This window comes from Hyperolius riggenbachi, chromosome 1, assembly GCF_040937935.1.
Source record: "Hyperolius riggenbachi isolate aHypRig1 chromosome 1, aHypRig1.pri, whole genome shotgun sequence".
NCBI classification, from domain to species: Eukaryota; Metazoa; Chordata; class Amphibia; order Anura; family Hyperoliidae; genus Hyperolius; species Hyperolius riggenbachi.
In genome coordinates, this window is record NC_090646.1 from 517,777,345 (window position 1) to 517,801,543 (window position 24,199).

The window sequence follows — 24,199 nt, forward strand, 5'->3', positions numbered from 1 at the left end:
CCTGAACAAGCATGCAGAAGATCAGGCATTTCAGACTTTAAAGTCAGATCTGACAAGACTAGCTGCATGCTTGTTTCTGGTGTTATTTAGATACTACTGCAGAGAAATGGACCAGCAGGGCTGCCAGGCAACTGGTACTGATTAAAAGGAAATAAATATGGCAGCCTCCGTATACCTCTTACTTCAGTTCCCCTTTAAATGAATGAATTCAAGTAGAAGCTTTTACCTCCCTTGTCACTGGAACAGGATAGCCAGGTTATTATGAATACAACCACCTTTACTGTCCTTGAACTGTTGCATGATAATCACCAATACACTCCTACCTACTGCCAAAATGGCACTACAAAATCTCTGGCGGTTTTACAATGGGCAAACACTGATTAAATAATTTAATAAGAAAATATTGTAAAAAAAAATAAGCAGTTTTATTTATGTTCTTTTCAATCCAATTTCTCTTTAAATGTTATCTTCAAGAAGTGTTTGGAATTTGATATTGATCATTTTTGTCAGTTGAATATACTGGTAATCCAAGAATCTCCACAGCCAATAGATCTGCTGTAATTTCTTCTGGAATCTCCTGTTCAAGCAATTCTCCAGCACCTGCAACACATGACAAGTAAAAGCCCAATTTACTGAAACACTTTTTACAATTTTCTGTGCTTTATGGCCAAATGTAAATGCCCCAAACTGAAGGCTCCAAATATGTGCTTCAATACAACGCCAATATATAGCAACTTATTTAGTGTCTTTGCATAAGTCTGAGCTAAAATAGATGGACAGTGAGGTGCGAATAAGATTAATCAAATTAACTTCCTTTCAGCTCTGGGCCAATTCCAAATTACATGCAAACTGGAAATATTTCCATCTTATTGTTAATTACTCCATCCTCTGGATCTTAAACCCTCACAACCCAATTAAATAGGAACTGCAGACATAAATGTAGTTGTAATAACCTTATCATAGCTTCCTTGTATGCAAGCAATCTTCAAAAATTCCTTCTATACTTGTAAGGGATCACTCCTCTCGGCCGCAGTATGGTCTGAGGAGGCGACAGAGGTAGTGTCAGCTGACAGAATAGTCAGCTGACACTTAGGCAGGGGTTTATTTAATAAATATAAATATAATGGATGCTGACCCTGGCTGGGATTGAACCCTGGTCTCTCACATCGGAGGCGATGCTCTTAAAGGGAACCAGAGATTAACGTTTCACACAAAATAAACATATCAGTCGATAGCTTGTAAAGAATAAATGCTCTACCTGATAATTTCACCGCTCTGGTGTGCCTTTTTTAGTGTTTTTTATCCATTATTGCTCCAGTAAAAATCAAATATGGCCGCCGGCTCATATTCCTTCTGCTTCCGGGTTATGAGTTGTTCTGGATGTGCTGTCTAGGCTATATGAGACTAGGCTGCTATTTAGGCTATGTGCTTTCATTTTGGTATGATGTGCAGCTGCCTGTAGGAAGTGTCTCTCATAGGAATGAAACTGCAGTCATCATTAGTATCTATGCTGAGAGCACACAGATCATATTGCAGGCTTGCAGCCACACTTGTCTGTTTCAGAGATTCTCTCTCAGCAGCAGCAGCCCCTCCCATGTCATCACAGCTCTCAGTATGCAAAGCAGGAAATTTGAGCCAGGAGGTGGTAGGCTTGGGCTTGAAAAGACTCCACAGAAGAGTGACTCAGCTATAATGATTCCAGGTCAAACCTAGACTGAGCCAGTCGGGGATTCTTATCACAGCTGCTAATAGACTAATTAAGCAGATAACAATGAAACTAAAAGCAGGGTAGGTGTTTACGGTCATGTTCCCACTGATAAATGTAATAAAATACATGAGGGTGCTTCGTCTCTGGTTCTCTTTAACCTGTATGCTATAGCTGACACGCAGTCAGGATGTTTTGCTGGTCAGTACTGGTTAATCAGCTGACATGTATTGCCACCAGGGGTGCTTCTAGCCTTTTTGTCACTCCAGGCAAGAAAACCTGTGGCGCCCCCCCCCACCCCCACCCCCCCCATTAAACTTGGCCCACCGCCCTCAGACGCGCCTCATCCTCAGCCTGCCATCCTCAATATGAGACAATGCGGAAAAGCCGCCGCGAGTACTTAGAGTAAGGCGGCTGATTCCGCGTTCAACATGGCAGCTTGCGCGCATGGGCCTGCATCCACTAGCCTGACGGAGCGCGGAGAAACCGGCGCATGCCCAGTGAACAAGGCGGCGGATTCCGCGTCCGACGCGGCGGTTTGCACGCATGGGCCTACCACTAGCAGTATGGCTGAACGCGGGGAAACCGCCGCATGCTCTGACAGCGGTGCGGCTGGCCCCGCGTTCAAACCAACAGATGCATTACAACACATGTCTGGTGTGGCTGGGACTGATAGTCCACACAGGTTCAGAAGGACGCGCGCGCGCGCTGAGAGGCAGAGCCTTTATGACAGTCAGAAGGGTGTCAGCTGATCTAGCCGATCAGCTGACAATTCTATCAGGTTTCATTGGTCCAGCACTTAGGGGAGGCGCTGGAGAGCGCTTGTGTATATATACTGGATGCTGGTCATTTCTCTGGGGTCTGGCGTTGCGATCACTACGTGGTAGCACTCAAACCTTGTCAGTATCTGTGATATTAGCTGTGTTATTATCTAGACCAGTTCCTGGGTGTTGATGATCAAGGACCTCACACCTCAGTCTAGGGAAAACTGTATATTATCTGTGTTATTATTTAGACCAGTTCCTGGGTGTTGATGACCAGGGACCTCACACCTCAGACTAGGAATTAGCTTTACCATCTAGTTATACTCAGACCAGTTCCAGGGTGTTGATGATCAAGGAGCTCACACCCAAGACTAGGCATTGTTGATTATTTGTTATGACCTTCTGCTTTCCTGACTACTCTTCTGACCTCTGATTAGGTACTTCGCTATATCTGATACTCTGTTGCCAAACTCTGCTTGTCTTAGGATTCCGCATCTGTCTCCTGTCTCTGTCCCTGATCTGTCTGTTTGTTGCCGACCCGGCTTGCCCGACCTCGAGAGCTATCTCCTCAGTCAAGAGATAGCTCACAGACCTGTGGGTGACATCCTTCCTTGGTGTCACTCACACTCTGTCCTTCCTACTCCTAGCCTGACCCCTCCCTCGGGAGAGTCTCAGGCTTGCGGAAGGAACGCGTTATTGTGCAGTACTCCTTACTGCTGTGCACCTGCTCCTCAGGTGCAGTCCTCAAAGTATTACTGTTGCACCAAACACTCTTATTACCCAGGTGTCCAGAGGTTAGAGATATATCTGATTATCGGTGATACTGCAGATCATCAATAATCGGGTATATATCTGTATTCTCGGTGATATTGCAGATCACCGGTAATCAGACCCTCACACTCAGCTCATGCTCAGCTAGTCACTCTCACACTCAGCTCATGTTTAGCCGGTCACTCTCACACTCAGCCCGTCACACTCAGCTCATGTTTAACCGGTCACTCTCACACTCAGATCACGTTCAGCCTGTCACTCTCACACACAGAAAATGCTCAGCCTGTCACTCTCACAATCAGCCCGTCACTCTCACACTCAGATCATGCTCAGCCTGTCACTCTCATACACAGATCATGCTCAGCCCGTCACCCTCACACTCAGCCCGTCACCCTCACACTCAGCCCGTCACACTCAGCTCATGTTTACCCGGTCACTCTCACACTCAGATCATGCTCAGCCTGTCATTCTCACACACAGATCATGCTCAGTCTGTCACTCTCACAATCAGCCCGTCACTTTCACACACAGATCATGCTTAGCCCGTCACCCTCACACTCAGCCTGTCACCCTCACACTCAGCTCTTGCTCAGCTTGTCACACTCACCCTCATACTCAGCCTGTCACTCTCACACTCAGCTCATGTTTAGCCAGTCACTCTCACACTCATATCATGCTCAGCCTCTCACCCTCACATGCAGTCTGTCACTCTCACCCGATCACCCTCACTACATGACAATCATGCTCAGCCTGTTACCCTCACACTCAGCTCATGCTCAGCCTGTCACCCTAACACTCAGCCTGTCACCCTCACATGCAGTCTGTCACTCTCACCCAATCACCTTCACCGCATGACAATCACGCTCAGCCTGTCATCCTATCGCATTCACTCTCAGCCTGTCACACTCACCCTTAGCCACCCCCATTCCAGGACATGACCTGCAGTGGTCTTCCGGTTTTGCCCCACATATACGCACAAAAGTATGAAAATGAAACAAACCTAGCTTTCTCCCCCATCTTCCAACACCAGCACTGACCAACACATACTAGATCAACACCCGCCAGACCTACTGCAAGGAGAAGTCCATACCGGAGAGGGTGGAGCTATACCATATGAATTCCGTGACTGAGGGTGGAGCTAGCATCCTCACTGTTTTAGGGGCTGAACTACACAGACACAGTCCACTGACTGACAGAGGCAGAGGGAGGGGCTACAATGCACACCCATACTGGGGGTTAGGTGCTCTACCACTGATTGACAGCAACTGAGATGTAGTGCATTCCATTGTTGGGGAGGAGCCACACCTCTGACTGACAGCAGCAGAGACAGCCCACAAGTGTCGAGGATGGAGCTAACGTTGCACAGCAGTGCTGTATGAAGTCACAGTACTTACAACAGAAGAAAAATCTGGGCACCAACCTTCAGTTCTGCTTTTTATTAATCATAAGAGTCTTCATTCATAAACTGTAGTCTACAGGAAGATGTCACATGATGCAGGCAGGTGGGTGTGGCTAGAGAGACACTCCTGAAGGTTTGTGCCTGGATTGTCTCTTCTATTGTGAATCTGGGATCCATGAGAGCTCAGCCTGCCTGCATAGAGTCTGGACATTACAGTGTGTGATAACATCTCTGTTTGCTTTCACCCTGGCTGATTATCTGTGTGCCGATTCTCTACTCCACTTGTGTATCTCACAAGTTACACAGACAGAACTGATTGCCAGAGTGCACAACCTAGATCCAAAACTTACAGTGCCTCTGATTGCTCCCTCGCACAGTTCTCTTCACTCCTCACACTGATTGCTTGTTTGTGAGTCTCCATCTCCTCTGCTCCAGGCTGCAGCTCAACCCCTCAGTCACCACTTCTCTGCTGCAAGTGTCATACTTGGGGCAGGGGGATGCAGGAAGCATGCTGCTCAGTTCCAGCCTGGAGCCCCGATAGTCTGTCTGGCGGGGGGCGGAGTTTGAGGCGGGCCTAGGGCAGAGAGCTACACGGAGGCAGTACACAGACACTGCTTTGCGCCAGTGGCTTACAAGGAGCCCAAAAGGGATGGGCCATGGCCTTAGAGGCGATGCAGAGCATGTTTGCTCTGTCTCTATTGGCTGGGGGGCTCATGAAGGTGTGCATCTGTGCAGGAAGCCAAGAGCCTCATCAGTGAGTCCTGCAGCGCGTACGAACCTGCAAAATAGGGTCATTATTGCAAAATAGGGAGATGGTAGTTGGAGTTAGCTTTGGCTCCGCCCCCCGACGGGCGTGCCGCTCTAGGCCACCGCCTTTAGTGTCTGTGCCTTCAGGCGCCCCTAATTGCCACCTGTGTCAGCTGATCTCTCTGTCAGCTGACACTTAAACGGGATTAATGCCTGCGTGTGATTGGCTGTTGTGTGCATGTGGCCGGCCACTGATTGGATGCTGTCAGTATTTAAACCTTGCTGTGACAGTTGCATGTTGCCCGTGATAGCTCTAGCTTGCTGGTTGCTCTGTATACCTGCTCTTGTTATATTGGATTATCTGGATTTCGACTTCTGCTTGTTTACTGGACCTCCCTTGTCTGCTGCCTGAACCGACCTATTGCCTGTATTATGGTTACGACTGTTTGCTGCCTGGTTTGACCTCGGATCCATTCTTGACCTCTCGTCTGCCTAGCCCTCCTGTACTGCGATATCCCTGTTTACCTGTGTATGACCCTGGACTGTTGCTGGACTTTGCTACTCTGTGTTCTTGTTTAGGCCTGGAAGTTTATTTGCTCACCCTGCATTCAGCTCCAATACCTTGCACGCTAAAGGCCTGGGTGTAACCGTCGGGTAGGTGTTGTCTTCTCACTTCTCATTCAAGCGGGGAGGCACCACATAGGGTAAAACGTGTGGAGGTAGATTGGGGCATTGGAGCTGATTTGTGAGTGGATATTCCTACAGGCCTGACATTACTATTCCTGGGAAGCGGTATGTCTGAACTGTCAGGAAAGGTGGGACAACGGTAATGCTGGACTTTAGAATAGCCATTTTGCATGTCACCACAGTCACTTCTGGAGGTACAAGGCTGTGCTACTGAGCAGACAGGGGGATGCAAGATTAACACTGCAGAATCAACACCTACAGCAGTCACGGCATTCAACCCTTCTCTTACACATGCTAGATGAATCAAACGGCTAGGTGAAACCAGCTGCCCCTGATATATTGGCCAGTGATCGACTTGGTGGATCGACTTGGCCAAGTGCTGAGCAACAGCATTGTACTACCCACTCACTCTGTTGACCCCCCCTCCACCTGCATTGCATCAGAATGTGTCACTAGCCTGGAGGCTAGCAATGCATCTGGACAGTGTTGGCCCTGCACTTTTGCCCGATGGATCTTGTTCCAATCTCCCTGCCAGGTGACTTGCCTCGTACATGTGTACGAAGCTGTAGTGGCTGCATGCGTGCGTGCTCCAAGCCATATAGATTCATTAACTAGTAATGAAGCCAGGATCAGGACACAAACCCTTTAAAAAAAACAACAGTGCAATGGCAGCTCCCATTTTCTAACCTCACAGGTTCATGATAATATTAAAGAAAACTGGTACTTAGCTGAAAGTGATTTTCCTTTAATTGGTCCATGACCACATACAAGTGGTTTGTGTCCCTCCCAAAAACCGCCCATAGGATGGTTTAATTATAACCAGTGAGAAAGCATAAACAGACACTTCTGTAGTAACTATTACCAAGCACTCCCTCCCAGGAAAGAAAAACTACTGTCATGTACTTGTCAATTTACCAGTTTCACCGGTCTGGTCTATGGCAACACACTTATGGAAACTAAATATCTGAAACTGGTGGCATCAGTGCAGAAAAAAGTTACATTGTAGGTAAGAATACTGCCTGTTTATGTTCCCTCTTGGTTTACAGTGAGAGTGTAAATGTCCGTACACATGGTGAACTGTTGTCGCCTGTCGGGGATCAGGATCTAATCCCTTTGGCAACATCACTGGGCCAACGCTGTACAGCCACAGCTACAGCGGACTAAAGGTTCTTTTGATCTAGGGTGGGGGGTGGAGTTGATATGCGGGGGACAGCGGGCTGACGGAGTGGCGCAGACATGACCTCACACAGCAGGTGGGGCAAGCAGTGTGAACACAGGTATCGGTCGTCGCTCAGATTGGTTAATCCTGGCAAATCGCTGGCCGAGCGGCAATCAGGGGATCCTGTACACACCCTGGATTATCAGTTGAGGCAGCCGACTTTAATCTAGCTCCTGTACAGCGCTTTATAGGGGCAGCACACAACCCATATGTATGTTTCCATGATTAGCACTAGCAAATTTCCATTCCACTGTACTATTACCCACCTGTGGAAGTGTAGCTGTTTAATTCTGAACTTCCACCTTCTGGATTTAACCCCAATAAAGTGGTAAGGTATTCCGCGAGGTCCTCTTCTGTCATGTGCTCACCTGTAAGGAATGTGGAAGCAGTTCTGTGATTATAAAACACCAAAGATTAAAATTTGCTATCGCTTAAAATTGACTTAGAAATAACATGACTTATTGGGCACACATTCATATGCATTGCAGTTATTCTGATATGAGGCCACTCACTACGAGACCTATTTATACAAGGTAGAAACTCCATGAAAAACACAGCAAAAGGGTAATAAGTACGGTATATAAAATGCCAACACTGAAAAAAATACAGAAGTGCTACACCATGTTCCTCCTATTATTAGTATTGATTTATAAAGCGCCAATATCTGCCATGGTGCTGTACACCGTAGAAAACCAACATAGGGTACATATTCATACAGACAATGGTATACACAAATCCATGGTAATGACTGGAGGGCAATTACTTCATCATCATCCCTCTATTGTAAATAATGAATAAAGTGCAAAATAATGAAAACGTAACAAAAAATCATAGAGACACCGGGGAAAGAAACTTCTTCTTAAATAAATTACTTAAATAGCAGGCATCATGTACGACACACAGATTGGGGTATATTTACAGAATAAACCCTACTTAATGTGTGCAGGCAGTGCTCATTAAAGAAAACCTGAACTGAAAATTAAAAGTCAAAATAAGCATACACAAGTCATACTTACCTTCCATGTAGTCTACTCCTCAGTGTCTTTCTCCTGTCCAGCACCCTGTTTGTTCACTGTGATCAAGGGAATTTTCCGTCGTCCATTTTGAAAATAGCCATTACCCCATAACAGCTTTCTGGTCAGCACACAGTTAAACTGTAACATCGCCCACTTGAGCCATAGGGAAACATGGACATTACCTGGTACATCAGTTTTCCTCTCAGCTATAACTGACAGCAACTGATATTTTACTGACAGCAACTGATATATTTCAGGTCTGACAAAATATTGTTAGAACTGGAAGGGATTATTGTCAGAAGAAAATGGTGAGATTCTGAGAGGAACTGATGGCAAGGTAACTATGCAATGTTCATTTGAGGTTACCTCATGTGTTTATTTTAAATATTTTTACTCAGTACAGGTTCTCTTTAAAGTGACTCTGTAACAAAAATTACAACTTTTTTCTACCATCCTACAAGTTCCTAAACCTATTCTAATGTGATCTGGCTTGCTGCAGCTCTTTCTACTATAACCATCTCTGTAATAAATCAATGTATCTTTCCCCTGTCAGACTTGTCGGCCTGTGTCTGGAAGGCTGCCAAGTTCTTCAGTGTTGAACTGTTCCTCCATGCACACTCCAGTGTGTGTTTTATTTACATAAGCTAGCAGCTTCTCTGCTATCTTATCAGTGATAGAAGAGAGCTGGATAAAAATCCTCCTCTGGAGACTGTGAAAGGAGCTGGTCTGTCACATACTAAGGAATTAACGACATAGGCAGAGCTGTCTGCAGGAAGCCTGTAATGTTCAGTGCATGAGAGAAGCTGGGGACAGAAGGTAAACACACACAAGTGATCTCTTGAGATTCAGAAGTAAGGCTGTATACAGCCTGCTTGTGTATGGATGTATTTTCTATGTGTGGACATGCTGTACATCAACCTACTTCCTGTTTTGGTGGCCATTTTGTTTGTTTATAAACAAACTTTTAAAAACAGTTTTTGACTACTTTTAATGCGGCGGGGAGCGGTGAAATTGTGACAGAGGGTAATAGGAGATGTCCCGTAACGCACTGGTATGTTTACTTTTGTGCGATTTTAACAATACAGATTCTCTTTAAGTTTATCGGGACTTATGCATATCTGTAGCACGTTATGCAATTTGCGTAACTCACGTGATTGAGATATATTGTATTTAGTAACTTATGTAAATTGGTGTTACATAATTTGGGTAAAGCTCAGTAAACTTAACTTGCACTGCATGCACACACACACACACGGAGTTTAGTAAATATACAACATTGTATCCTAATTTTTTAAATAAAGGATAACAAAAACAAAGAAAAAAAAACAGCAACTCAGTAACAGTACTAGCAAATGCTTAAAATGTAACTTTTCCCCAGTATAATTGTTGTGCCAACCTAATGTGTTCAGATGTACAGCTCTTTGCTACACAGCAGGAAAATTAGATTTTAAATCTAAAATGACATCTTCAACTTGGCAAGTGTACTTGTCACATCAGCAGCCAGAGCTCAAATGAACATTTCTGATATTTTATATGTTTCACAATTAAAAAAAAAGTTCTAAATCTACTAAAAATAAAACATTGAAAAAGCATGCTACACTGTGTGTGTGAAATAAATGCCTTCGAAACGTTCAAGGGTCACTCACTGAATTACCGCTTGTTAGTGGCAGTGATCCTCAGTAATCACAGGTAGGCAGAGAACAATGGGCACTTCCAATGGTTGAAAATTGAAAAGTCATGGTTGATAACACTTATGGGTTAAACCACTAATAAATTGTTTGTGCAACTAATGTGCACTGTTTTTACTTCTGTCCCGGAAATATGAAAGGAAGGGAGGGGTTCCTCCAATAAATGTAACATATTTTATATTTGTCATCATGCAGCTGAAAAAAATGGCTGCTATTTATTATTATAATTTAGAAAATAGATTTTATTTCTGAAATCTTGTATTTTTAATTTGGGTTCACTTTAACAGTAAATTTTTTTTTACCAAATGGGATCTTTAGATGCAATTTTAATGATCAAATTGTATAGAAAAATTTGCCATTTATAAAGGCAATCAATAATGAACGATTATTTGGTTGATTACTAAATAGGATAAAATCAAACCGAAAGTTGGATTTTATGATCGAATTTGAAGAAAGAATCATTTAGTAAATATGAACAATCGATAATTACCTTCAGATTATTTTTGATCGCAACTAAAAATCGCATTGAAAGATCGCCTTTGGTGAAAAAATTGTACCATTAATGGGCACCTTTAAGTTACCCATCAATGATACAATCTTCATTGTTCATCTTACCAAATCTATATAGAAGGTGGTTAAATGGAGTGAACATACCTTGTATGTATACTTTAGGTAGTCCCTACATAGATGTGGTAAGATTGTATGATTAGTGGGGACCTTTAGTGAACTTGGAAGCCAAAATAACTGAAAATCCTCCTAAGGATTCCAATGAATCCATACCACAGAACCAATGGGAAACATCTGCATCATATTGAGGTAGTGATGTCCATTATGTTACTTCTTCCCAGTCACACAATACATGATTCCTCCTGCTCTTTTGATCCCTGGAATGCCCTCCTAAAATCCAACAGTTGTCAGTCCTTGAAACCCTCAAATGCAATCTATCAGTTCACCACTGTAGGCTAGCTGTCACAGGACACTTTAGCTAGTTACTGATCCACTACTGTTTTCTCTTTAAGCAGAATTACACCTACCCTGCACTCCCTGTTCCATAAAATATAGGGCATTCTGAAAGTCAATTTGTTTCGGAGCTAAAGCCTTGCTTTCATTCTCCCAGAACTGTGATTAGACCTACAGGTAGCTGCTAGCTCAGATCCATGCTGGGAGACAAATCCAGTATTCATGTAGGTATAATCATGTGACTGCAGCTCAGGGAATATAAATTAAGCCTTTTTGACTTCAAAACAAAATTACTTCTGCAAAGCCATATATTTTATGGTACAGGAAATGCAGAATCTTTATTTCAGCCACTATATATGTAATGACTGTAGTGTTTAGCTACCTTGCTTATAAAGGCTGCCCAGCATACAACTATGGCTGCTAACAGCTTTTCTAAAACAGCTCTATGTCTAACAGGTCTTCTGTTTTGGCCAGCAGTGTGACAGTATTGGAGGATACACTCTGAATATTGACTGCATTTATGCACTTTTGTACACACTTCAAATTTAGCAGTGTTACGGTCGGAATCAACTTACTTTATTATCAGGTGCTTTTCGAGGTATATAAAGTCAAGTGGGCTTACATATACTGTATTTCCTATACTTAAAAAAAAAATCAAACGGTTGACAATACCTTGTATAATTTTGTTTGGGCATTTTAGATTTGTCCATTTTTCTCTTGTGAGAAAACGCGGAAAAGCCGCCGCGCGTTCTGACAGCAAGGCGGCTGATTCCGCGTCCAATGCGGCGGTTTGTACGCGGAGGCGTGCGTCTGGTAACATGGCAGAACGCGGAAAAGCCGCCGCATGTACTGACAGCGAGGCGGCTGGTTCCGCGTCCAGCGCGGCGGTTTGCACGCAGCAGCGTGCGTCTGGTGTGGCTGAGTCTGTTAGTTCACACAGGTTTAGGAATACGCACGCGCGCGCTAAGAAGCAGAACTTTTATGACGGCCAAGAGGGGACTAGCTGACCAGGCTGGTCAGCTGATGCCAGAGCAAGTTTCTATTGGTCCATCACTTAGAGGTGGCGCCAGAGAGCGCTACACTATATATAGTTGCTGCTGGCCAGTCACAAGTTGTCTGTCGTTGCGAACACTACGTGGAAGCACTCAGACCTTAGTCAGATCCTGCAGTGTGTTTGAACCAGGTGGACCTGGGAATTCACACTGAGCCAGATTACTTGTATTGTATTCTGTTTATGCTTAGACCAGTTCCAGGGTGTAGAGACCACGGACCTCACACCCAGACTAGGGAACCTGTGTTATCAATCTGTTTATGCTTAGACCAGTTCCAGGGTGTAGAGACCACGGACCTCACACCCAGACTAGGGAACTTGTGTTATCAATCTGTTATACATCAGACTAGTTCCAGGGTGTAGAGACCATGGACCTCACACCCAGACTAGGGAACTTGTGTTACCATTCTGTTATACAATAGACTAGTTCCAGGGTGTAGAGACCAAGGACCTCACACCCAGACTAGGCATTGTTTGATATCTGTTATGACTTATTGCTTTCCTGACTACTCCTCTGATCTCTGATTCGGTACCTCGCACATCTGATACTCTGTTGCCAAACCCTGCTTGCCTTGGATACCGAATCAGCCTTCTGTCTATGTACCTTATCTGACTTGTGTTGCCGACCTGGTTTGCCCGACCTCGAGAGCTATCTCTACTATTAAGAGATAGTCTCCAGATCACTCAGGGACATTTATCTTGATTGTCACTCACTCTCTGGACCTTCCTTCTTCCAGCCTGACTCCGCCCCTTGGGGAGTCTCAGGCTACTGGAAGGTTTCCTTATCTCTAGAGTAGTATTGCCCATACTGTCTCTAATTTCCTGTGCTATACTCAAAGTACTACCGTTACACCAAACACTCACATTATCCAGGTGTCCAGAGGTTAGCAATATATCTGTATTATCGGTGATTCTGCAGATCATCAATAATCAGGTTTATATCTGTATTCTTGGTGATACTGCAGATCACCAATAATCAGATTCTCTCTGCGTGCTGACACCGATCGTTACAGAACGGCAGACCAAACCCAAATGGACGCACTTTACAGCCGTCTTGATGCACTCACCACCTTGGTGGAAACTTTCATCCGCGTGCTGGACAGTCATCAGACTCAGATTAACGCATTACCTGGGTCTGTACAAGTCTTTCAGACGGCTGTGAATACAGTGCGATCTCCTCCTAGCACAGACATACGTATGCCTGTACCCGAAAGGTTTTCTGGTCACAGATCTGACTTTCAGAACTTTAGAAATTGAGTGTTATCGTATTTTGAGTTGAGACCTAATTCTTCGGGAACCGTGGCACAGAGAATTACGTTCATTAAGACTCTGTTGTCAGGGGATTCCCAGACCTGGGCATATAATCTTCAGCAAGGGAATGAAGCTCTAGCCTCGGTTGAGGAATTTTTTAAAGCTATGGCTATAATTTATGATGATCCGGACAATGCCTCTACCGCGGAGCGGAAGCTCAAGACTTTACGGCAGGGCAAGGGTCCGGTGGAAAATTATGCAGCTGAGTTCAGGAAATGGGCAGTTTCAGCTAGATGGGACTCATTCGCACTTCTGGACTGTTTTTTGTCAGGGTTGTCAGACGCGGTCTCTGATCTAATGTTGGGTCACCCCGAACCGAAGTCTATTGATGAGGCCATTTCATTAGCCATCAGAATTGATCGTCGCCTACGTTATCAGAGACAGACTCGGGGTAGGAACGCCTCAACCTGATTCATCGCCACCCGACTCACCTCCACCAGAACCAATGCAGAATGGGCGGTCGAAATTGTCCCGGGTGGAGCAGAGGCGCAGAAAAGCAAAACAGCTCTGTCTATACTGTGCAGAGGAGGGTCTCGAGTTCAGAGTTGTCCCAAGCAGTCTTTACCTCTAGATGATAATCGTTTGCTCCTCCCTTGTACTATATCTTGGAAGGATAAGACCGAGACCACTGAGGCCTTCATTGACTCTGGCTCAGCAGCCAACTTTATGGATTACAAATTTGCTAATAAATTGGGGATTCCAATTTCACCATTGAAGCAACAGATTCTGGTCACTACAGTGGATGACTCCACCCTGCAGAGTAACCACCCTCTGTCTCAGACCCCTGAGTTAAGGGTTACGGTAGGAGTGTTACATAAAGAGAATTTACAGTTTCTGGTGTTGCGAATGACAACCTCCACGATCATTCTTGGTATGCCATGGTTACAACTTCACTCGCCTCAGATCAATTGGGCTACAGGTCAGCTAACGAGCTGGTCTGCCTATTTTTATCATTATTGTCTAGCGAAGGTAACCTTGGGTAAAACCAAGATTCACATGGAGGGATTGCCAGATCAGTATTCAGAATTTGCGGACGTGTTTTGTCCTAAGTCAGCTGATAAACTTACTCCACACCGTCCTTTTGATTGCCCCATTGATCTCAGGTCTGGTTGTATGCCCCCTAGAGGTCATCTCTATAATTTATCTGGGCCAGAGAAATTAGCCATGCAAGAATACATCCGAGAAAATTTAGCTAAGGGTTTTATTCGTCCTTCTCAGTCTCCAGCAGGGGCCGGGTTCTTTTTTGTGAAAAAGAAGGATGGAGGCCTCCGTCCATGCATTGATTATCGGGGCCTAAATAAAATTACAGTAAATAATCGTTATCCTTTGCCCTTGATAGACGAGTTATTCACTTAGGTCACCGATGCTAAAATTTTCTCGAAGTTGGATTTAAGGGGTGCATACAACCTTGTGCGGATCAGGGACGGCGATGAATGGAAGACGGCCTTTAACACGCCCAACGGGCATTATGAGTACCTGGTGATGCCCTTCGGGTTGTGTAACGCCCCGGCCGTCTTTCAGGAACTGATCAATGAGGTTTTCAGAGAGGTTTTAGGCAAATTTGTCTTGGTATATTTAGATGACATACTAATTTTCTCGTCTAACCTCTCAGAACACAGGGATCATGTTAAGTTTGTATTACGGAAGTTAAGACAAACATGCTGTATGCTAAGTTGGAGAAGTGCATTTTCGAGGTGACCTCCGTCGCCTTTCTGGGGTACATAATTTCAACCTCTGGTCTCTCTAAGGACCCTGCTAAAGTCTCAGCTGTCTTGGAGTGGCCCCAACCTGTAGGACTGAAGGCTCTCCAGAGGTTCTTGGGGTTCGCCAACTACTATAGGAGGTTCATAAAGGGGTACTCTACGGTGATCTCACCTCTCACCAGTCTCACCAAAAAAGGGGCAGATACTCACCACTGGTCCCCTGAGGCCCATGCTGCTTTCTCCACTCTGAAGAAATTGTTCTGTTCTGCACCCATATTGAGACACGTTGACATCACCTTTCCCTTTATTGTGGATGTAGATGCCTCAGAGGTAGGAGTAGGGGCTGTGCTGTCTCAGCATTCTGGGTTGCAGGGAAAATTGCACCCTTGTGCCTATTTTTCCCGTAGATTTTCACCTGCAGAGAAAAACTATGATATAGGCAATAGGGAACTTCTAGCCATCAAGTTGGCCTTTGAGGAATGGCGCCATTGGCTAGAAGGGGCAGAACATACTATTACCGTTTACACTGACCAAAAGAATCTGGAATACATTGAGGGAGCTAAGAGACTTAGCCCCCGACAGGCCCGGTGGTCATCGTTTTTCTCGAGATTCAGATTTGTAATCACGTATACCCCTGGTAGTAAAAACATCAAGCCAGATGCCTTATCCAGATGTTTTGAGCCCGAGACAGCACAGCCCTCAGACCCAGAAACCATTCTCCCGCAGAAAGTGGTCCTGGCAGCTACTGAGACCTGGAGGGACTGGGCAGAGACGTTGGGTCCATTCCAACAGGATGTACCAGAGGGGAAGCCTGAAGGGGTCATGTTTGTACCACTGCCTTTTCGTCTACAGATATTGCAGCTGTTCCATTCCCACAAGAATGCTGGGCATCCTGGGGCCACCAGAACGCAGGACCTTGTTGCTAGGTGTGCTTGGTGGCCATCGTTGGCAACTGACTGCAAGGAGTATGTGAGAGAATGTGCAGTGTGTGCAAGGAGCAAACCCTCCCGTCAGGCACCTATGGGGACATTACAGCCCTTGCCAGTCCCGAGGGAACCATGGACCCATCTGTCCATGGATTTTGTGAGTGAGCTCCCCAGGTCTGAGGGCATGACAGTCATTGGGTTGGTAGTCGATAGATTCAGTAAGATGGCCCATTTTGTTCCCCGGAAAGGACTCCCCTTGGCCAAGGAATTGGCCGATCTCTTCATCCTGCACATTTTCCGGCTGCATGGCATTCCGGAAAATATAGTGTCAGATCGGGGAGTCCAATTTGTTTCCAAGTTTTGGAGGGCATTCTGCCATCAGTTAGACATGGAGCTTCCTTTTTTGATCAGGCTACCACCCACAGACCGATGGCCAGACCGAGAGAACCAATCAGTCTCTAGAACAGTTTCTGAGGTGTTATGTTGCGGATGCACAAACCAACTGGGTCAAATTCTTGCCGTTTGCAGAATTTGCATACAACAATCTGAAAAGCTCTTCCTCAGGATTTTCCCCATTTCAGGTGGTGACAGGAAGGTTACCTAAGTTCACTCCATTACCAGTGGCTTCTACTCCGTTTCCAGCCCTGGAGGATTGGCAAAAGTCATTGAAACAAATTTGGGGAATAGTCAGGAAGAACCTGGGGAAGGCTTTTCAGAGTCAGAAAAAACAGGCTGACAAGAGACGTTCCGTAGAGTGGGAATTCCGTCCAGGAGACTTGGTCTGGGTGTCCACACGACATTTGGCTCTGAAGCAGCTGTCGCCCAAGTTAGGTCCCAGATTTGTAGGTCCTTTTCCAGTGACCAGGAAAATCAATAATGTCACTTATGTCATTGATCTCCCTGCCAGCATGCGAGGTGTGAGATCATTCCATGTGTCCTTACTCAAGCCGGCAGTGCACGTGGATTCCACTCCCCCCCCCCCCCCCCGTGTTGGTAGGTGACCAACCCGAGTATGAAGTTGAGAAGATCTTAGACTCACGGCTTGTGCAGAACTCCGTGCAGTATTTAGTCCACTGGAAGGGGTATGGCATAGAGGAAAGAACTTGGGTGCCAGACTGTCGCATGCACGCAGAGGACTTGAAAAGTGAGTTCCATAACTTACATCCTGGAACGCCGGGTAGGTGTTGTGTGAGAAAACGCGGAAAAGCCGCCGCACGTTCTGACAGCAAGGTGGCTGATTCCGTGTCCAATGCAGCGGTTTGCACGTGGAGGCGTGCGTCTGGTAACATGGCAGAACGCGGAAAAGCCGCCGCATGTACTGACAGCGAGGTGGCTGGTTCCGCGTCCAGCGCGGCGGTTTGCACGCAGCAGCGTGCGTCTGGTGTGGCTGAGTCTGTTAGTTCACACAGGTTTAGGAATACGCACGCGCGCGCTGAGAGGCAGAACTTTTATGACGGCCAAAAGGGGACCAGCTGACCAGGCTGGTCAGCTGATGCCAGAGCAAGTTTCTATTGGTCCATCACTTAGAGGTGGTGCCAGAGAGCGCTACACTATATATAGTTGCTGCTGGCCAGTCACAAGTTGTCTGTCGTTGCGAACACTACGTGGAAGCACTCAGACCTTAGTCAGATCCTGCAGTGTGTTTGAACCAGGTGGACCTGGGAATTCACACTGAGCCAGATTACTTGTATTGTATTCTGTTTATGCTTAGACCAGTTCCAGGGTGTAGAGACCACGGACCTCACACCCAGACTAGGGAACCTGTGTTATCAATCTGTTTATGCTTAGACCAGTTCCAGGGTGTAGAGACCACGGACCTCACACCCAGACTAGGGAACTTGTGTTATCAATCTGTTATACATCAGACTAGTTCCAGGGTGTAGAGACCACGGACCTCACACCCAGAATAGGGAACTTGTGTTACCATTCTGTTATACATTAGACTAGTTCCAGGGTGTAGAGACCAAGGACCTCACACCCAGACTAGGCATTGTTTGATATCTGTTATGACTTATTGTTTTCCTGACTACTCCTCTGATCTCCGATTCGGTACCTCGCACATCTGATACTCTGTTGCCAAACCCTGCTTGCCTTGGATACCGAATCAGCCTTCTGTCTATGTACCTTATCAGACCGTGTGTTGCCGACCTGGTTTGCCCGACCTCGAGAGCTATCTCTACTATTAAGAGATAGTCTCCAGATCACTCAGTGACATTTATCTTGATTGTCACTCACTCTCTGGACCTTCCTTCTTCCAGCCTGACCCCGCCCCTTGGGGAGTCTCAGGCTACTGGAAGGGTTCCTTATCTCTAGAGCAGTATTGCCCATACTATCTCTAATTTCCTGTGCTATACTCAAAGTACTACCGTTACACCAAACACTCACATTATCCAGGTGTCCAGAGGTTAGCAATATATCTGTATTATCGGTGATTCTGCAGATCATCAATAATCAGGTATATATCTGCATTCTTGGTGATACTGCAGATCACCAATAATCAGATTCTCTCTGCGTGCTGACACCGATCGTTACATCTCTCAGATAATATGTAGTAAGTTCTATTTTTGCCTAATATGAATGTGAGACCAAACATCTATCTCTTTAATGTTATTACTGTAAAAACTCTATTTTACATTCTTAAACTGTCTCAAAGATGGATACTGTAAAAACAAACAAAACAAAAAAAGACTTTGGTTCTTAGTTTTAGGTTCTGGATCAAAAAAGTTAAAGGGACATCCCACTTTCATAAAAAGTGCTGCAAAACAGCAGACAGCAGCAAACATAGGGCCTGATGCACAAAAGGCCAATAAATTTGTCATCCACATACAGCACACGGCAATTTTATGGTTCCTAACGCCAGGGGAGTACCACCTGTAACTGTACTAGTACCATGCGCATTGCTGGGGTAACTCACCCCTAAGATGCCTCTAGAGTGATTACTTCTCTATCTATTTAGCTGGTTCAGATGTGAAGACTTTACACTAACAAATCTTTACGAACCGCACATGTGCAGAACTCTACCGATCATGGCCCAGCCAGGTAGGAGATTTTAAAGTAAACCTGTGAATTTCTAAAACCAAAAAGTTGGCTTCTCCAATTTTTTTTGAGCTCCAGTACTGGAAGCCGGGGGAAGGGGGGGGGGGAGGGGTACAGCCTCTGAATTATTTTTCCCTCATTTTCACTTCGGGTGCACTTTAATTGGGTTGACAGCAGCAAAATGGAGGGGAGCTGGAGGACACCGTAGGACCTCAAAGAATGTGTGTGTGTGTGGGGGGGGGGGGGGGGGGGGAGTAGAATGTGGTGGCTGGAACAATCCCAGGAGAGTAACCATCCACATTTTTCTCCCTGAACTGTGCTTTAAGGGGTATTTATTCAAAACAAAGTCATACAATTATAGAATACTAGCTGATGGCCTGGCATTGGTATGTATTTGGCTGGTGTTGGCTCTGCCCTCTTTTTCTAACCCTAACACACAATTACTCAATCACCTAGTTTGTAAGCTTTGCAATCTTTGGCATCGTAATTTGCATTGAAATGAAACAAATCAAATTGGCTGTGTCTCCACCTCCTTTTCTGAATTTAAACCTCAGTCACCCAGTGACCAACTGTGTAAAGTTTGAGAACCCTACCATAAAAAGTGTAAGAATGGCTGCAGTTTACAATTTCCCAGTGAAATTTGTAATTGTCTCTGCCCACTGATGACCCGGCGTTGCCTGGGTATGTATTTGGCTGGTGTTGGCTGCGCCCACTTTTTCTAACCTCAACATACTTACTCAATGAACAAGTTTGTGAGCTCTGCAGTCTTTGGCATCAATAATTTGCATTGAAATGAAACAAATCTGATTGGCTGTTTGTGGCTCCACCACTTCTCTGAATTTGAACCCCAGTCACCCAGTGACCAACTGTACCAGGTTTAAGGCTTGTGCCATTAACAGTGCAAGAATGGCAGCAATTAAATATTACCCTTCAAAATCTCCACCCACTTTTCTGAATATGAATCGCAGTCACCCAGTGACCAACTGTGCAATGTTTGAGAACCCTGCCATTAACAGTGTAAGAATGGCTGCAGTTTACATTTTCCCAGTGAAATTATATTTGTCTCCGTCAACTTTTTGGTTATGGGGATAAAAAGTATCTTATATGTTATTCCAGGTAATGTACTATGTGTGTGCCAAAAGTCATTCAAATCCATTCAGCCTTTGTTGTGTGACTGAGTAACAAACATCCAAACTTTCGCATTTATAATATTAGTGAGATTAGGTATCCATCTATAAACAATGTAAAATGTTAAAGCATATTTCTTGTAAATAAAACTGTCTGAAAACAAGTACAGTTTGCCTTTCAAATACCTACTGTATGGTTTGCAGTGAGTACCTATATAGTTTGCATTGAGTACACTACAGTTTCCCTTTAAATATGTGTGCCAGTGTACAAACACCACTGTTAGGGCTGGCACTCACTATGGGCGCTTTGCATAATTGTGGAAGTGTCGTGATTTCCTGTAGCAATCGCAATTTGGCTACTGTAGCCACAGATGCGATTGCTACAGGATTGCTACCGAACTGTTGCAAGCAGCACTAGTGGTGCCACCCCTATCAGGTTCCACTGGCAAAGCGCTTTGCCAACCACTGGCGATCGGTAAGCGCTGCCAAAGCGGGTCTATTGGGTCCCAGCCCTAAACCACATTCAATATGATTGCTATTATTTTTCTACATGAATAGTTTGTTGTGAATACATTTACTCACCTCTTGTCTGCAGAAGTTGCAGTAAATCTCCTCTGTTGACAACCAGTTCACCTTTCTCATTAGTTAAGCCAAGAACTTGAAAAGCCTGTTGCAGCTCATCCAAGCATAATCCGAATGCAGGTCTGTGATTTATGTAGAGTCTTATGAATTCGCCCAGGTTTATATGAGTGACTTGCTCACCTGTGTTCACATACTCGCTAAATTTAATCTCGTTTAACATATTCTCCACCTAAACATAGAAGACGACAATGTTTTGTTAAGAATCTCTTTCTTTCTGCATCTTACAAACAACTGCTTTGAAAGCAGCCTGATATGGTCAGGAAGGCATTGCCAAACTGTTTCATGTAGATAATGGCAGGTTTTATTCCTGTCTGGGGTTGGGGGTAAGAATTTTACTCACATCCTGTTTCTCTCACAGGTGTCACAAAGAACATGCAGTGAGGAACAAACCCCACACTGGGGAGATGCAGAGTAAAAAAAGATATTTCATTTTGCTGCTGTTGCAGGGAAGGGTTGGAATGTCTGTGAGGTGTTGATTTATGTCACTGTTTCTGTTGGAGAAATTTCTCTCACTTTTGGTCTTACTGTTGTTGTATGAAATGGGAAATAAGAGGAATTGTTTCCAAAAGGGACAAAGAAAGCATTAAGGGATTTAAAGTTCTTTCACATGGGCAGCTGACAGCAATGCATTCAAAGTTTGCCATCTCCTGGATCTGCTGAGCATTTGCAGGTGGCTTCAAGTATTTGGCATGGGTGTTGGCATGACATCTACACTCTGCTTATACAACTGAGTGGGTAGTGGCTTCCTGGTAGACATAACAGGCAGCAGTTTTCTACAGGGCAGTAACTGCACTAGCACTTGTGGTTATAAACAGTGCTATTCACAAGCACTACACAACCAGTGGATACCGCTCATTCTCTGGCAGATTGGAGGCAGAACCATCTAGTTAAAACCATTCACGTAAATTAGCTCTTACAGTTGTTCTAACTCAGAGGTGCCCACACTTTTGTTTCGGCTTGTGAGCTACTTTAAAAGTTAGCAAGTCAAAATGATCTACCTATGTACAATTTTAGGAGCACAACTGCATATGCAGAATGGAAAATGTAGTGTGGTCGGGATCTACCATGAAGTCCTTGTGATCTACCGGTAGATTGTGATCTACCTAATGGGCACCTCTGTTCTAAACCTTCCCTAATCTAATTCTGAAAAATATGTTCCATGTAGAGCTGTGTTATAACCACTTAAAGGACAGCTGAAATGAGGGATATATGGAGGCTGCCATGTTTTTTGTTTCCTTTTAAACAATACCAGTTGCCTGGCTATCATGCTGATCCACTATCTCTAATAATTTTAGCCATAGACCCTGAACAAGCATTTGCAGATCAGGTGTTTCTGACCTTATTACAAATCTGACAGGTTTAGCTGCATGCCTATTTCTGGTGTGATTCAAACACTAATGCCTAGTACACACCATACAATTTTCTGTTAGATTTTTCTGTTAGATTTTCTGTAATTACGGTAGATTATTTTCTGTAAAGTACTGGTAGAGACTGGTCATTATCTCTGGTGCATTGCCTTCTGGTTATCTCCTGCTGAGTAGAATAATGCCTAATTGCTAGGCAGATAGATGGTTAGATAGAAAATTTCCAACATGTTGGAAATGATCTATCTGGCAGGTAAATCTTATGCTGGGAATACACGGGTCGATTTTGCCGCTCGATTTCGCACCTGATCGTTTTCCGCGCTTGATTATGCGGGTGATTTTCTTATCTTCCATTCGTTTTTCTTATCTTTTCCTATTGTTCCCTATGCAAAATCGAGCCGGAATCGATCGGGCGGGAGATCGGACATGTCGGAAATTATCAATCGAGCCATCTGAATGGCTCAAAATCGAGCCGTGTATTCCTAGCATTACAGAAAATTGTATGGTGTGTACTAGGCATTAGGCAGCCGAATACTGCTCCGGTGCGTGGAGCTGCGGCGAGGGCACAGGACGGCAGTGACTGGAGGAAGCCCCAGGTAAGTGTATTTTTTTATTTTCATACAGCTCAGATATGTCCTTTGGGCTCAGAATAATAACACTTTTCTTGTTCACTGAATGACAGCAAAATCCGTTAAGCAGAATTAGAAGACAATCAATGCATCTACTTCATGATCACTGAGACATCCAATCACAAGAAATATAGTGAAATGTGCCAATAGCAAATTAGTACACAATGCAGAACCATATGAACATAAGAATAATGACTCTAAACTCCTGTAATATTTGCTGCAGCAATAGCTAACTTATAACATATATAGACAGACCTGTAAGGCAGGAGTGCTACCCACTATGCCATCATCCCCCCCCCCCGCTATAACAAGCACCTCCACAAATGGAAGGACACGATCTCTGTAAAGAGTCTAGCTGTAAAATATGTAGCTGTAACTAAATGTATATGTATGTAAATACATATGTATATACATACATACATACATACATACATATGTATATGTATGTATATACATTGAAAACATGTATAATACTTCCTATGACATTACAGTATACAGAGATCTCCATCTACAGCATGGGTGTCAAACTCAAATTCAAAGTGGTAGGAAATTCAGCTTTGGGACCAGGTAGCGGGACGACCTCAATTTCTAGGGGCCACCCCTCTCCCTTATAAAGTTCCCTGGTGTCTAATAGCCCCCACTCTATCCCCTTTACAATTCCCTGATGTGTAGTGGTCCTCTCTCCCTTATACAGTTTCCTGGTGTTTAGTGGCTCCCTTCCCACTCATACACAGTTCCCTGGTGTCTAGTGCTTTCATCCATTCATCCTCCTTATATGGCTTCCCTGGTGATCTACGGCGTACCCTCCAATACAGTTTATTTTGGTGTCTAGAGTGGGCCAAACATAATGCAAAGTGGGGAAATCACTTGAGGGCCAAATCTGCTGGCTCCTAGGGCCAAATTTGGCCCACGAGCCGGAGTTTGACATGTATGATCTACAGGTAGCCATTATTTTTTCTTCAGCTCAATTAAAACCGTTATTAATACGATTTCCTCCTATGTCCCAAACCTGTGTAGTTAAGTTATGAATGGTTTGTGCTGATAGTAAGCAAATAATGGAGGTAGGGGTTAATAAAAAATCAAACACTGAACAACTGCTAAAAGGCCATTGCGAGCTGTATGGAATGTATCTGAGAGCGACATATAGCTTGAGTCATTTGCCAGGAATTATCTAGTTAAAATGTGATATCCTTTTCTATTTAGAATGCTTTTGACTACAAGTATCTGTTCACAATAAGTACACTGGAAAGATACACAGATACAAAGCTTATTTAAATACCTCTTGCTCTGTTGGATAATATCCCAGCGCTCGCATGATGAAAGGAACTTCTTTCAAGGGAATATGCGTTGAAACCTGCCTGGTCTCCATTGTATCAATACCCTGGTTACGCAGTTGCGCATAGTAAAAGTAATCTTCCAGCTCCTAGACAGAAACAAAACACATTTTAAAGAGG

At 44.5% G+C, this 24,199-nt stretch overlaps 1 protein-coding gene across 3 annotated transcripts in view; it reads right to left on the reverse strand.

Annotated features, from left to right (window-relative positions):
• Positions 1-401: 401 nt before the first annotated feature.
• CFAP251 (cilia and flagella associated protein 251) overlaps positions 402-24,199 on the reverse strand; it is a 101,640-nt gene continuing 77,842 nt past the window's right edge. For all 3 annotated transcript variants that reach the window (XM_068244853.1, XM_068244846.1, XM_068244863.1), the window contains exons 20-23: positions 24,025-24,168; positions 20,693-20,921; positions 7,559-7,660; positions 402-600 (exon numbers count right to left, since the gene is read on the reverse strand). In XM_068244853.1, the coding sequence (XP_068100954.1) occupies positions 470-600; positions 7,559-7,660; positions 20,693-20,921; positions 24,025-24,168 (606 nt within the window). In that variant the 3' untranslated portion in view covers positions 402-469. The remainder of the gene's footprint in view (positions 601-7,558; positions 7,661-20,692; positions 20,922-24,024; positions 24,169-24,199) is intronic.